The sequence below is a fragment of the Rana temporaria genome, chromosome 8 (assembly GCF_905171775.1).
Source record: "Rana temporaria chromosome 8, aRanTem1.1, whole genome shotgun sequence".
Taxonomy (NCBI): domain Eukaryota; kingdom Metazoa; phylum Chordata; class Amphibia; order Anura; family Ranidae; genus Rana; species Rana temporaria.
The window spans coordinates 168,378,080-168,391,438 of record NC_053496.1 but is presented as its reverse complement, the minus strand read 5'-3'; the positions used below and the strand labels follow the sequence as shown (position 1 = coordinate 168,391,438).

Below are 13,359 nucleotides of genomic sequence, written 5' to 3'. Positions count from 1 at the left end.
TGATTTATAAATTATAAGGCAGGAAAATAAATGGAAATATACTCTTATATATGACTGTGTGTTCTTTATGTATTGTTAATAATAATAATGGCATAGGAAATAATTTATTTTAGACTAGACAAGATGCCCTTCATTATGAGGTGGCCATTTTGTTGTAGCCCTGTTCTAGTTTAGTGAGAATTCTGTGGGGCTGGAGAGTGTGAGCCCAGTGAGGAGGAGGTAATGACGTCTTCTTATTATGAGAGAAGGGGGTCCCAGCATTCTGTGTGGACTGGGTGGGGGGGTCATATGATATCAGGTCACATACCTTAGAAAGATACACATTTGGCATTGTTTTTTTTTTAAATATTTATTTATTTAATATTAGGCTCTGTTTTGAGAAATTCCTGGGCATTATCTTATTGTTCATTACACAGATATTCTTTCATTTTGCATTCTTTTAATCAAGGCTTCGGTTTTCTTTTCATTTTTATGTCTTTGCTTTGCTGTCACAATGGGAACTCACCTTTATCAAAGAGCGCGGGGGACAGTAATGGGGTCAAAGGTGATTCTGCTTTCCTTCTGGAACATTAATAGAACAGAAGGCGACATCCTTAAGAAAAAAACAAGTGGTACTGTATATATATATATATTATACTATTTTTCAGGTTCTCAGCCAAAACAAGGACAAAAAAATATTTTGGAGGTCACTAAACTGATCGCCTGACCAAAGATGGAGAAGGAGCGAAGTCACACTACAGAGAGGATACTAAACCTCACAATGGAGATCATCTACCTGCTGACCGGAGAGGTGAGGAGGATTCTGGGAGGTCACATGACATCACACTTATCTCTATTAATAAAACACAGACCTGACCAGAGAGGTGAGGAGTATTCTGGGAGGTCACATGACATCACTCTTATCTCTATTAATAAAACCCAGACCTGACCGGAGGGGTGAGGAGGATTCTGGGAGGTCACATGACATCACTCTTATCTCTATTAATAAAACACAGACCTGACCGGAGAGGTGAGGAGGATTCTGGGAGGTCACATGACATCACTCTTATCTCTATTAATAAAACACAGACCTGACCGGAGAGGTGAGGAGGATTCTGAGAGGTCACATGACATCACTAGAAGCTTTGTTGGTTTACAGTAGAATGGACTTTCTTTTCTGTGTAGTAATATTTATATTTATGTCTAATATACAGGAATGCATTATAGCGAAGAAGATATCTGGTGATCAGGTGATGCCCAACAGACCTCTCAGTGTGTCACAAAGATGTAGCAGAAAACGGAGCCCGAAGATGGAACCTCCAACTCACTCACTGATATCTGAGAGGAACAACGACAAGAAGATCCTAGAAGTCACCCAGAAGATCATAGAGTTGCTGACAGGAGAGGTGAGCGGTGCCGGGAATTCTGGGACATTATCCAGTAACAGACAAGGGATGTGTCTGGATGGTGACGGTATCATTGTGTGTGTCAGGTTCCTATAAGGTGTCAGGATGTCACTGTCTCTTACTACATGGAAGAAGGGAAGTATATAGAAGGACACAAGGATCTCTACAAGGACGTCATGATGGAGAAGCGGCCGCCCCTCACATCACCGGGTAAGAGGAGAGACTTCATTTCTTGTAAAGGAGAGAAGAGTATTGAGGACCCCCCTAGATACACATCCTCTGATATTAAGACTTAGAACTAATGGGGGGAATTAACCACTTAAGACCCGGACCTTTATGCAGGTAAAGGACCTGGCCAGTTTTTGCGATTCGGCGCTGCGTTGCTTTAACTGACAATTGCGCGGTCGTGCGACGTGGCTCCCAAACAAAATTGGCGTCCTTTTTTTCCCACAAATAGAGCTTTCTTTTGGTGGTATTTGATCACCTCTGCGGTTTTTATTTTTTGCGCTATAAACAAAAATAGAGCGACAATTTTGAAAAAAATGCAATATTTTTAACTTTTTGCTATAATAAATATCCCCCAAAAATATATAAAAAAAACATTTTTTTCCTCAGTTTAGTCAGATACGTATTCTTCTACCTATTTTTGGTTAAAAAAATCGCAATAAGCGTTTATCGGTTGGTTTGCGCAAAATTTATAGCGTTTACAAAATAGGGGATAGTTTTATTGCATTTTTATAAAAAAACATTTTTTTACTACTAATGGCGGCGATCATCGTTTTTTTTCGTGACTGCGACATTATGGCGGACACTTCGGACAATTTTGACACATTTCAGGGACCATTGTCATTTTCACAGCAAAAAATGCTATAAAAATGCATTGTTTACTGTGAAAATGACAATTGTAGTTTGGGAGTTAACCACTAGGGGGCGCTGTAGGGGTTATGTGTGACCTCATATGTGTTTCTAACTGTAGGAGGGCTGGACGTGTGACGTCATTGATCGTGTTTCCCTATATCAGGGAACACACGATCAATGACACTGCCACTGTGAAGAACGGGGAAGCTGTGTTTACACACAGCTCTCCCCGTTCTTCAGCTCCGGGGACCGATCGCGGGACTCCGGCGGCGATCGGTCCCGCGGCCGTGGTCACGGAGCTTCGGACCAGGTCGCGGGCGGGCGCGCGACCCACGGCTGGGCACTTAAAGAGGATGTACAGGTACGTGCTTGTGCCCAGCCATACCATTCTGCCGACGTATATCTGCAGGAGGCGGTCCTTAAGTGGTTAACAAAGAGCGGAACAGGAATAAAGCCAGCGTCACTCCTCTAAACGCCCTTTTGTTAATCAGGAATGATCTGCTCTTTGTTCTATAACCTGTCTGTGACAGACAGCTGGAGGTGCATGCTCCTTATCTCTCTGCCCATCCCTGCCCACCTCTTAGCTGAGTAGCAAAGGGAAGAGAAGGTTATAAACCTTGCAGGCTCTGCTCATGCAGTGTAATCACTGCACCATCAGAGAGAGGTGTGTGATCTTTCTGCAGACAGTCCACATCATATAGACCAAGTCCAACCTGGTGGTCTATCAACTTAGCTAAGGTGGTACGTGCCAGTTTCCTGTGCCATTATCATGGCGCAGGATGCTTAGTTAATGCCCCTAAATTGTATTCGGTCAGTATGTGTTTCCTACAGATGGATCCAGTAACAGAAATCCCCCGGAGAGATGTCCCCGTCCTCTGTATTCCCGTGATTCCATGCAGGAACAACACAAGATACCACCAGCTGATCAGGTAAATGGAAACCAAAACATTTAAAACCACCTTTTTTTATTAACCCAAAAAACTCTACCGCCCCCGCCCCCATTACAGCAACTGTACCCCATTGGCTTAGGGAACAAAACGTAGGTGCTGTCACCTTTTGTGCTTTGCTTAATTTTTACTGCAACACATTTGGAGTAGAGCTTTTCTTAAAGAAGAAGTAAACCCTTATGGGTTTTACTTCCTCTTTAGACTGCTGCTGCAGCCTGCAAATGAAATGCATAATGGGCTAGTATGCATCGCATACTAACCCATTATGTGTCACTTAACTCCAAAAGAATCCAGCGATGTCCCCACAGTAGGCAGCGTCCATCTTCTGGCCCCTCTTCCTTCCGGGCCGCTGACTCCGGCGCTGTGATTCGCCGGAGCCGCGTGCGCAGTGAAGATCTTCGGCGGACTACCAGTGAAATATCTCCTAAACGGCGCACGTTTAGGAGATATTTTTACTACCTATAGGTAAGCCTTATTCTAGGCTTACCTATAGGTAGAAGTCCAACAAGTGGGTTTACAACTAAGGATGCGCTCTGGCGTGTTGGCATAGTACACGTGCAGAGCCCGCCAGCAAGTGTGCACGGCGATGCGCTAATCACAGTCAGGGAGACATTGTCCAGATGCTCGGCTGCAGGGATCGTGAAATGTCTCCCTGGCTGTGATTAGTGCAGCGCTGTGCACACTTGCTGGCGGGCTCTGCACGTGTACTATGCCAACACGCCAGAGCTCATCCTTATTTACAACCACTTTAAGTGCTAAGTGCTATGTTTTATTGTTCACTTTAAACCCATTAGACCAAGGTGGGAGGAAACTAAAATGTTCAGTGCAAGACTTACGCCTTGTACACACGCTTAGATTTTCGGACAACCGAACATCTGTTTTCTGTGGCTTGCTAGTCTCATGTCGAAAGTGCAGAGTTTACTCACAATGATGAAAATGTATAGGCCCAGATTCACATACATCGGCGCATATTTATGCTGCCGTTGCGTATCTGCTTTACGCTACGCCGACGCAGCGCAGAGAGGCAAGCACTGAATTCACAAAGCACTTCCTCCCAAATCTGCGCTGGGTTTCTCAGGCGTAGGTCGGCGTAAGTGTAAGTGGGCATGAGCCATGCTAATGAGGCGTGACCCCATGGAAATGATGGGTCGTGCGCCAGACAGATACGTATCACCAACTGCGCATGCGCCGTCCCGTGGGCACATCTAAGTGCACATGCCCACAAATCACGTCGGAAACAACTGCCTAAGATACGTCGGATCACTGCCTACGGCAGGAACGTAACCTACGCCTAGTCATATTTACGTCCTACGTAAACTACATAATATACGTCGGCTTGTGTTCCCTGGTGCAGCCCTTTGCATGGATGCTGCTGAGTTACACCTCCTTTATGGGGCATAACTTTACGCCGGACGTATGACTTTACGCACACTGTGTCGGACGGACGTACGTTCGTGAATCGGCGTATCTCCCTCATTTGCATATGTGAATAGAAAATCAATGGGAGCGCCAAATACGTCCAGCGTAAATATGCGCCCACTCTACGCCGGCGTAGGCAAGTTACGTCGGTCGGATGAAGCCTATTTTCAGGCGTATCTTAGTTTCTGAGTCCGGCGCATGGATAGGGCGGCGCATATTTGCACTTACGCGGCGTATCTCAAGATACGTCGGCGCAAGTGCTTTGTGAATCCGGGCCATAGTCTGCACATCCAGCTTTTGTCTGACTTTAAAACGAACTCAGCTGTCGAAAAGCACCATACCAACGATCCGAAAATCGGCGTACAAATTTTCCATCTGATTTTCATATCATGGGTACGGGCCTTAAAGGAGTTGTAAAGGTAAAAGTTTTTTTACCTTAATGCATCCTATGCATTAAGGTAAAAAAACATCTGACAGCACCGCCCCCCCAGCCCCCGTTTTACTTACCTCACCGTTCGAAAGTCCCGGGCGCGTGCTTGTCGTCCTGCTCGGTTCCCAGCCTGGCCGTTGATTGGCTAGGCTGGGCGGATTGATAGCAGCGCAGCCATTAGCTGGCGCTGCTGTCAATCACAGCGGATGCCGGGGGGCGGGGCCGAGTGATACAGTCGGCGGCTATGGCCGCTGCTGTATCACGGGAGCGCGCTCGCAAAAGCTTTCCACCATGCGAGGGAGCTCGCATGAACGTGGAAAGCTTTTGCGAGGAGGAGCCGAGACAGCCGCCGAGGGACCCCAGAAGACACGGATCCGGGTCACTCTGTGCAAAACGATCTGCACAGTGGAGGTAAGTATAACATGCATGTTATTTAAAAAAAATAATAATTGTACCTTTAGTGTTCCTTTAAGGCTGGGTTCACACTTATGCGAAATGGATGCTGGGTTCCATGCATCCAATTCGCAATAGCAGGAGATTTTGACCGGCTCTATATGGAGCCAGTTCACATATCTCCACTGCGGCTCCTGTGCGAATTTGCACTGGAGCCCTGTGCGTCTTTTAGTCCATTTCAGGTCTGAATTCAGCCAAGAATTCGGGCTGAAGTCGGACCTAAAACGGTGAACCAGAACGCACTGGACAACCTGCTGTGAGACGCATGCAGCGATATTGTGAACCCAGCCTACAACTTGCTATGACATGAGTTCCTCAGCATATCTGCCTTTACTCTGCCTTTTCTTTACTTAGTGGAACTCTAGCTAAGGAATTCAGTTTTATTCTTGTGTAGGTTACACTGAAGGAAAACCAGATTGATTATAAAATTGAATTTAAAGAGGAAGAAGAAGATCCCTATGTGATGGATGATGAGCCGTGTAAGGAGGAGGAAATATCTCCAGAGATCAGCACAGGTGAGTAATAAACACTAAATACAGAGTCCCAGATCTCCTTGTTCAGTCACTACAACAATCTCTTCTTCTCCCCCCTCCTCTGTCAGTAGATCAGTTGCAGTGGCGGCTGGTGCTTAAAATTTTTAGGGGGGCGCAAACAAATGAAAAAAAAAAAAAAAAGACAATTGCAGCCTCACTGTGCCCATCAAAGGCAGCCACTGTGCCCATCAAATGCAGCCACTGTGCCATGCCATCAATTGTCTCCACTGTGCCATCAATTGTCGCCACTCAGAGGCGTTGCGGGGGGTGCGGTCCGCCCCGGGTGACACCCACTAGAGGGGTGACACCATCCCGATTAAAAAATAAAATAAAATAAATTGTGGGGGGGGGCGGCTCCCCCCCGCGACTGCAGCGATGAGTGCCGCGGTATCGGAGCGCCGCGGTACTAGAGGAGGGGGGGTTGCGGGGTGACACCGCAGCACCATCCATCCCCTCCTCTCACAGCCACGGGCTGTTAGCGGTGGTCGGCACACAGGCACAGCCCCCTCCTCTCTGTTTGTGTGTACAGAGGGGGAGGGGCCGAGGGGACCTTCTGTCCATGTGCCGTGGCGCTGCCTGCGATGATCTGAGGTACTGAATGGGGAGGGGGGGTGTTTGCACCTGTTTGCACCCTCAACTATATAAGAGCTGTCAGGCTGGAGCGCGTCATTCGTCTGGTGCCTCCCATGGAGGCAGGATAGTGTGCGTCGTATCCTCACTGGAGATCAATAATGGATTACATCGCTGGAGACCGAGAATGGATTACATTGCTGGAATCTTTTTTTTGTCGTTATATTTTATTTTTTTTAAATAAAGGACTTGTCCCCAAGCTGTCTCCTGTGGTTCTTAACATTTTGACACTGTTTTTGGTGAAATGGAAGGGGTACAATGTACCCCTTACCAATTCACATAGGGGGGGCTGGGATCTGGGGGGTTTCCAGATTCCGATAAGCCCCCCATCCGCAGACCCCCACAACCACCGGGCAAGGGTTGTGGTGATGAGGCCCTTGTCCCCATCAACATGGGGACATCCTCCCCATGTTGAGGGCATGTGGCCTGGTACGGTAGGGATTTTTGGGGGGAACCCCACACAATTTTTTTATTTTGGTGCGGGGTTCCCCTTAAAATCCATACCAGACCTGAAGGGGGACCCCTACGCCATTGTTTTTAAAAATTGCCGCAGGGTTCCCCTTAATATCCATACCAGACCTGAAGGGCCTAATATGGAATTTGTGGGGGACTCCCACGCATTTTTTTAAAAATTTTGGTTCAGGGTTCCCCTTAATATTCATACCAGATCCAAAGGGCCTGGTAATGGAATGAGGGGGGAACCCATGCCGTTTTTTCAATGACTTTTATCTGTATTGCCGGGACCCGACAATTCATTATAGCCGTGAGTAGTTTTAAATTTAATTTTGTGCAGAGACTGTTATAAACACGGGAAACATGCGCTTCTTTACAGGCATACTATAGACACCCCCCAGGCACAAAATTTAAAGGAATATTTTTTTTTTTACTTTAAGCATTATTAAAATCACTGCTCCTGAAAAAACTGTAGTTTTTAAAAGTTGTAGTTTTTTTGCATTGATACATGTCCCCTGGGGCAGGACCCGGGTCCCCAAACACTTTTTATGACAATAACTTGTATATTAACCTTTAAAATTAGCATTTTGGATTTCTCCCATAGACTTTTAAAGGGTGTTCCGCGGCTTTCCAATTTGCCGGGAACACCCCAAATTGTTCGTTATTCGGCGATTGTGGGATGCATTTCTCTGCAGCAACTTTTTAATTCAGAGATAGTTTTGTGACTCCTGTTTTCTCTCTGATTCTTATTTCCGTAGGCGGAAGAAACAAAGGGAACGACAAGGAACAATGTGCTGTAAACAGCTCTTCAGGAAAAAAAACTGTAGCCTCAAATGTCCATCCAGCACCTTCCACTGCAAATCCATCAAATGATTCCTCTGCACTTGAGCACTCGCCTACTATCCCCCATCATAGAAAGGTTGACACCTTCTCATGTTCCGAGTATGGCGCACATCATACCCAGAAAGGCCAAGCCGTTTCGCACCGGGAGAGTCACTCGTCAGAGAAGCCATATTCCTGTCCCGAATGTGGAAAATGTTTTTCCTGGAAATCATCTCTCGTCACGCATGAAAAAAATCACAAAGGAGAGAAGCCGTTCACCTGTTCCGAGTGCGGGAAATGTTTCCCTTGGAGGGCCTTCCTCCTCAAGCACCAGAAAACTCACCTGGCCGAAAAACCCTTTCAGTGTCCGGAGTGCGGGAAGAGTTTCTCAGAAATATTTCTTCTTCTGAGACATCAAAAAACCCACACGGGCGACAAACCCTTTGCCTGTTCTGAATGCGGGAAATGTTTTTCCCAGAAATCAGATTTTGAGAGGCATCTGAGAACCCACACGGGGGAGAAGCCATATTTATGCTCTGAATGCAGTAAGAGTTTTTCTCAGAAGGAGCAGCTTATTGCCCATCAGAGAATTCACACGGGAGTAATGCCTTATTTGTGTACGGAGTGCGGGAAATGCTTTTCATTGAAAGCCCGTCTCGTCATACACCAGCGAACTCACACTGGTGAGAGTCCGTATTCGTGTTCAGAGTGTGGGAAAGGGTTTAAAAACAAGTCAAATCTGTGTAGACATGAGAAGGTGCATACTGGTGATCGTCCACATGTATGTTGCGAATGTGGGAAATGCTTTAGCGATAAATCCGATTTGATTAGACACGAGCGAGTCCACACACGTGCTCAGCCGTATTCCTGTTCTGAATGCGAGAAACGGTTCTCCTATAAGTCTACCCTGGTGTCACACCTCAAAATCCACAAGGTCCAAAAGGCTCCTACATCAGAATTTGACAGCTAATGCCTTGTACACACGATCGGAATTTCCATTGGATTAAACTCAGACGGGTTTTTCCGACAGAATTCCGTTCAAGCTGTCTTACATATACGCTGTCACTCCGAATTCCAACCGTCAAACCGGCTACGACGAGCCGAGAAAAATTAAGTTCAATGCTTGGTGGGGGTCCAGTCTGAGACTGCCAATCACACAAAAATGAGGCCTCTTGGCAATCGGGCCTTTGCGCCGAGTGGCTGCATATTTGCGTGCAACTGCGCCAATACAGCTGTGCCCGAGAGCACGCACTGTGTGTGCTCCTGGCAGCTAATGATCATGTGACAGCCAATCACGGCGGTCACATAGCCATAAGCCCCATCCCGCCTCCCAGCATTTTAAAGCCCTTGAATGTCAGGCAGGAACCGGCGCCAAGGGGTTAATTTGGCTGCACTTAGGCTTCAGTCCTTTCTGAAAGTTTTCTTTTTAATGTGCTCCATTGAGAGAATTGAAGCATTGACTTTGGTTTCAACCCCAAAGGAGCTTACAGTCTAATGCTTATTGCACAGTCCCCACATATGTATGCTATATGTCTACAGTTTTGGTCACATGCCAGCAAATTTTCCAGCATGTTTTTAGTTTATGGGAGCAAACCATGCCAACTTGACAAGTTCATATGGACGCAGTGGCGATGCGTCCATAGTGGGCGCAGGAGCGCCGCCCCCTCTCCCCTGCACCGTCACTCAACAATACATAGATTCATGCATTGCATGAATCTATGTATTGTCGCCGTTCCACTATTCAGGTGTCCGGCCCCCTGTTGAGCGCCGGCCAGCTGAATAACAGCAGTGGGTGTGTTTTGGAAGTGTCTATCAGAGCCAACGGCTCCCGGATTACAGCCTATGGGCTCTAATCGGCTTCCAAATGGTTAACCAGAGGGCGCACAGGGTGTGCGTTCCCTGGTTAACACTGACACGCGTCTCAGCCAATCAGGTTCACCAGGTCTGGATACCGGTCACCTGATTGGCTGAATCGACATCGAGGGCGGGAGAAGACATCGAGGGATCGTGGAGGAGGATGGCTGACCCGAGAAAGGTAAGTGCCGGGGGGTCAATCTGGTGGCATTTTATGGGGCAAACTGGCGGCATTTTACGGGGAAACTGGTGACAATTGATGGGCACCGTGACGACAATTGACGGGCACAGTGGCGACAATTGATGGCACAGTGGCTGCGTTTGCTGGCACGGTCGCGACACTTGATGGCACAGTGGCAACAATTGATGGCACAGTGGCTGTGTTTGATGGGCACAGTGGCTGCGTGTGATGGTACAGTGACTGCGTGTGATGGCACAGTGGCTGCGTTTGAGGGCACAGTGGCGACAATTAATGGCACAGTGGCTGCGTTTGAGGGCACAGTGGCTGCGTTTGATGGCCCAGAGACGATTAAGTTTGCATGTGCTGCGCTATATAAGTTTTCATTCATTCATTCAATTGATGGCACAGTGGCTGAGTTTGATGGCATAGTGGCAACAATTGATGGGCACAGTGGCTGCGTGTGATGGCACAGTGGCTGCGTTTGAGGGCACAGTGGCGACAATTAATGGCACAGTGGCTGCGTTTGAGGGCACAGTGGCGACAATTAATGGCACAGTGGCTGCATTTGAGGGCACAGTGGCGACAATTAATGACACAGTGGCTGCGTTTGAGGGCACAGTGGCGACAATTAATGGCACAGTGGCTGCGTTTGATGGCACAGTGGCGACAATTAATGGCACAGTGGCTGCGTTTGAGGGGACAGTAGCGACAATTAATGGCACAGTGGCTGCGTTTGAGGGCACAGTGGCGACAATTAATGGCACAGTGACTGCGTTTGATGGCACAGTGGCAACAATTGATGGGCACAGTGGCAACAATTGATGGGCACAGTGAGGCTGAAATTAATGGGGGTTTTTTTTCCGTTTGTTTGCACCCCCTGAAAATTTTGAGCACCAGTCGCCACTGTATGGATGGTTTGGTGGGATTTGCGTCTGGGACTTTATTGCTGCATGGCAGGAATGTTCAGCACTCAGTCCCTGTGCTGCCCCATACTGAGCGCACATCAGTACTATACTAGTATTATTTGGAATAGTCATATTATACTCTGTAGTCTTGAACTGTAGCTGTTACAATTGGGTGTCCCAATTTATTAGACAGTGTGACCTACTGTATATACTTCAAGTGGAACGTATTAGAAACCATTCTATATTAGTATATTACCTGTATTGTATGTGCTACAGGCTAGTAGCCAAGCTATATCAATTCACATAGACCAGTGATGGCGAGCCTCGGCAGATGTTTTGGAACTACATTTCCCATGATGCTCATGCACTCTTCAGAGTAGCTGAGCATCATGGGAAATGTAGTTCTAAAACATCTGGGGTGCCAAGGTTCTCCAACACTGACATAGGCTGTATATGATGTATTCTATATGTAGAAGAACCATTGGACCTGTTCTAGGAGGGGGTTGTGTTTGTGTACTGTTTGGCTTACCTCTTAGTCATGAATAAATGTGTTAAAAACAATCAAATTGCCTATATTTTCTATCATTTATGTTTTAACATTTTATCATATGTTTTTCAGTCTCTGACTTTTCTGACTTTAACCACTTAACCCCCGGACCATATTGCTGGTCAAAGACCAGAGCACTTTTTGCGATTCGGCACTGCGTCGCTTTAACTGACAATTGCGCGGTCGTGCGACGTGGCTCCCAAACAAAATTGGCGTCCTTTTTTTCCCCACAAATAGAGCTTTCTTTTGGTGGTATTTGATCACCTCTGCGGTTTTTAGTTTTTGCGCTATAAACAAAAATAGAGCGACAATTTTGAAAAAAAATTATAGTTTTAACTTTTTACCATAATAAATATCCCCCAAAAATATATAAAAAAACTTTTTTTTCCCTCAGTTTAGGCCGATACGTATTCTTCTACATATTTTTCGTAAAAAAAAATCGCAATAACCGTTTATTGATTGGTTTTACGCAAAAGTTATAGCGTTTACAAAATAGGGGGTAGTTTTATGGCATTTTTATTAATATACTTTTTTTACTAGTAATGGCGGCGATCAGTGATTTTCTTTCGGTACTGCGGCATTATGGCGGACACTTCGGACACTTTTGACACATTTTTGGGACCATTGGCATTTTTATAGCGATCAGTGCTATAAAAATGCATTGGATTACTATAAAAATGCCACTGGCAGGGAAGGGGTTAACACTAGGGGGCGGGGAAGGGGTTAATTATGTTACCTGGGTGTGTTCTAACTGTAGGGGGGGTGGCCTTACTAGGCGAAATGACTGATCTTCTGTTCATACATTGTACGAACAGATGGTCAGGCATTTCTCCCCCTGACAGGACCGGGAGCTGTGTGTTTACACACACAGCTCCCGATACTCGCTCTGAAACGAGCAATCGCGGGTGCCCGGCGACGATCGCACCCGCCGGGCACCCGCACGGGAGTCAGGGACGCACGCGCCCCTAGTGGCCGCTAAGAGAGCCGACGTTATTGTATGGGCTCTCGCGCAGGAGAGCCGACCTGCCGCCGTAGAACTTGCGGCGGCAGGTCGGCAAGTAGTTAAGGACCGAGCCTGTTTTTCAGACTCGGCGTTTACAAGTTAAAAACAATTTCTTTTCCCTAACACCCCAGAGAATAAAATGGCGGTCATCGCAATACTTTTTGTCACATTGTATTTGCGCAGCGGTCTTACAAGCGCACTTTTTTTGGAAAAAAACAACAACTTTTTTATTATTTAAAATAAGACAACAGTAAAGTTAGGCCAATTTTTTTTTATATTGTGAAAGATAATGTTACGCCGAGTAAATTCATACGCATCATGTCACGCTTCAAAATTACGTCCGCTCGCGGAACGGCGTCAAACTTTTACCCTTAAAAATCTCTATAGGCGACGTTTGAAAAATTCTACAGGTTGCATGTTTAGAGTTACAGAGGAGGTCTAGGGCTAGAATGATTGCTCTTGCTCTGGCGATCGCGGCGATACCTCACATGTGTGGTTGAACACCGTTTTCATATGCGGGCGCTGCTCACGTATGCGTTCGCTTCTGCGCGCGAGCTCGTCGGGATGGGGTGCTTTAACTGCTTGCCGACCAGCTGCGGCTCGGCTGGGCGAGATCACGTAGCTATACGTCATCTCGCGATTCAGCCAATAGGGGAGCGTGCCCCTGGTCCCGACGCGCGTGCCTGGCGAGCGCGATCACCGCTGGGCACCCGGGATCGCTCGTTACAGAGCGAGAACCGGGAACTGTGTGTGTAAACACACAGCTCCCGGTCCTGTCAGGGGGAGGAATGCTGATCTTCTGTTCATACAATGTATGAACAGCGATCTGTCATTTCCCCTAGTCAGTCGACCCCCCCCCCTTCAGTTAGAACACACCCAGGGAACATACTTAACCCCTTCCCCGCCCCCTAGTGTTAACCTCTTCTCTGCCAGTGGCAT

The 13,359-nt window shown here is 46.9% G+C and overlaps 3 protein-coding genes across 9 annotated transcripts in view; 2 read left to right on the top strand and 1 right to left on the bottom strand.

Annotated features, from left to right (window-relative positions):
- Positions 1-13,359, top strand: part of LOC120909855 (zinc finger protein 436-like) — an 865,309-nt gene that overhangs the window by 526,803 nt on the left and 325,147 nt on the right. The window lies entirely within an intron of this gene.
- The window catches only part of LOC120909932 (zinc finger protein 239-like), a 350,937-nt gene that overhangs the window by 132,507 nt on the left and 205,071 nt on the right, over positions 1-13,359 (bottom strand). The window lies entirely within an intron of this gene.
- On the top strand, positions 91-9,613 carry LOC120909883 (zinc finger protein OZF-like). Of its 2 annotated transcripts, none has more exons than XM_040321666.1 (7): positions 91-219; positions 648-790; positions 1,194-1,385; positions 1,472-1,595; positions 3,075-3,172; positions 5,887-6,007; positions 7,867-9,613. In XM_040321666.1, exons 2-7 carry the CDS (start codon positions 713-715, stop codon positions 8,898-8,900), a joined length of 1,647 nt encoding a protein of 548 aa, XP_040177600.1. In that variant the 5' UTR covers positions 91-219; positions 648-712; the 3' UTR covers positions 8,901-9,613. The 2 variants fall into 2 exon arrangements, with proteins under 2 accessions (XP_040177600.1, XP_040177599.1); XM_040321665.1 differs by having other exon boundaries at positions 209-298.

What these genes read in the sequence shown, in the direction of transcription:
- LOC120909883 (XM_040321666.1), top strand. Translation starts at nt 713, where the DNA reads ATGGAGAAGGAGCGAAGTCACACTACAGAGAGGATACTAAACCTCACA. An exon ending in GCCGCCCCTCACATCACCGG is followed by an intron (nt 1,596 to 3,074) that starts GTAAGAGGAGAG and finishes TGTTTCCTACAG; the next exon opens with ATGGATCCAGTAACAGAAAT. An exon ending in AGATACCACCAGCTGATCAG is followed by an intron (nt 3,173 to 5,886) that starts GTAAATGGAAAC and finishes ATTCTTGTGTAG; the next exon opens with GTTACACTGAAGGAAAACCA.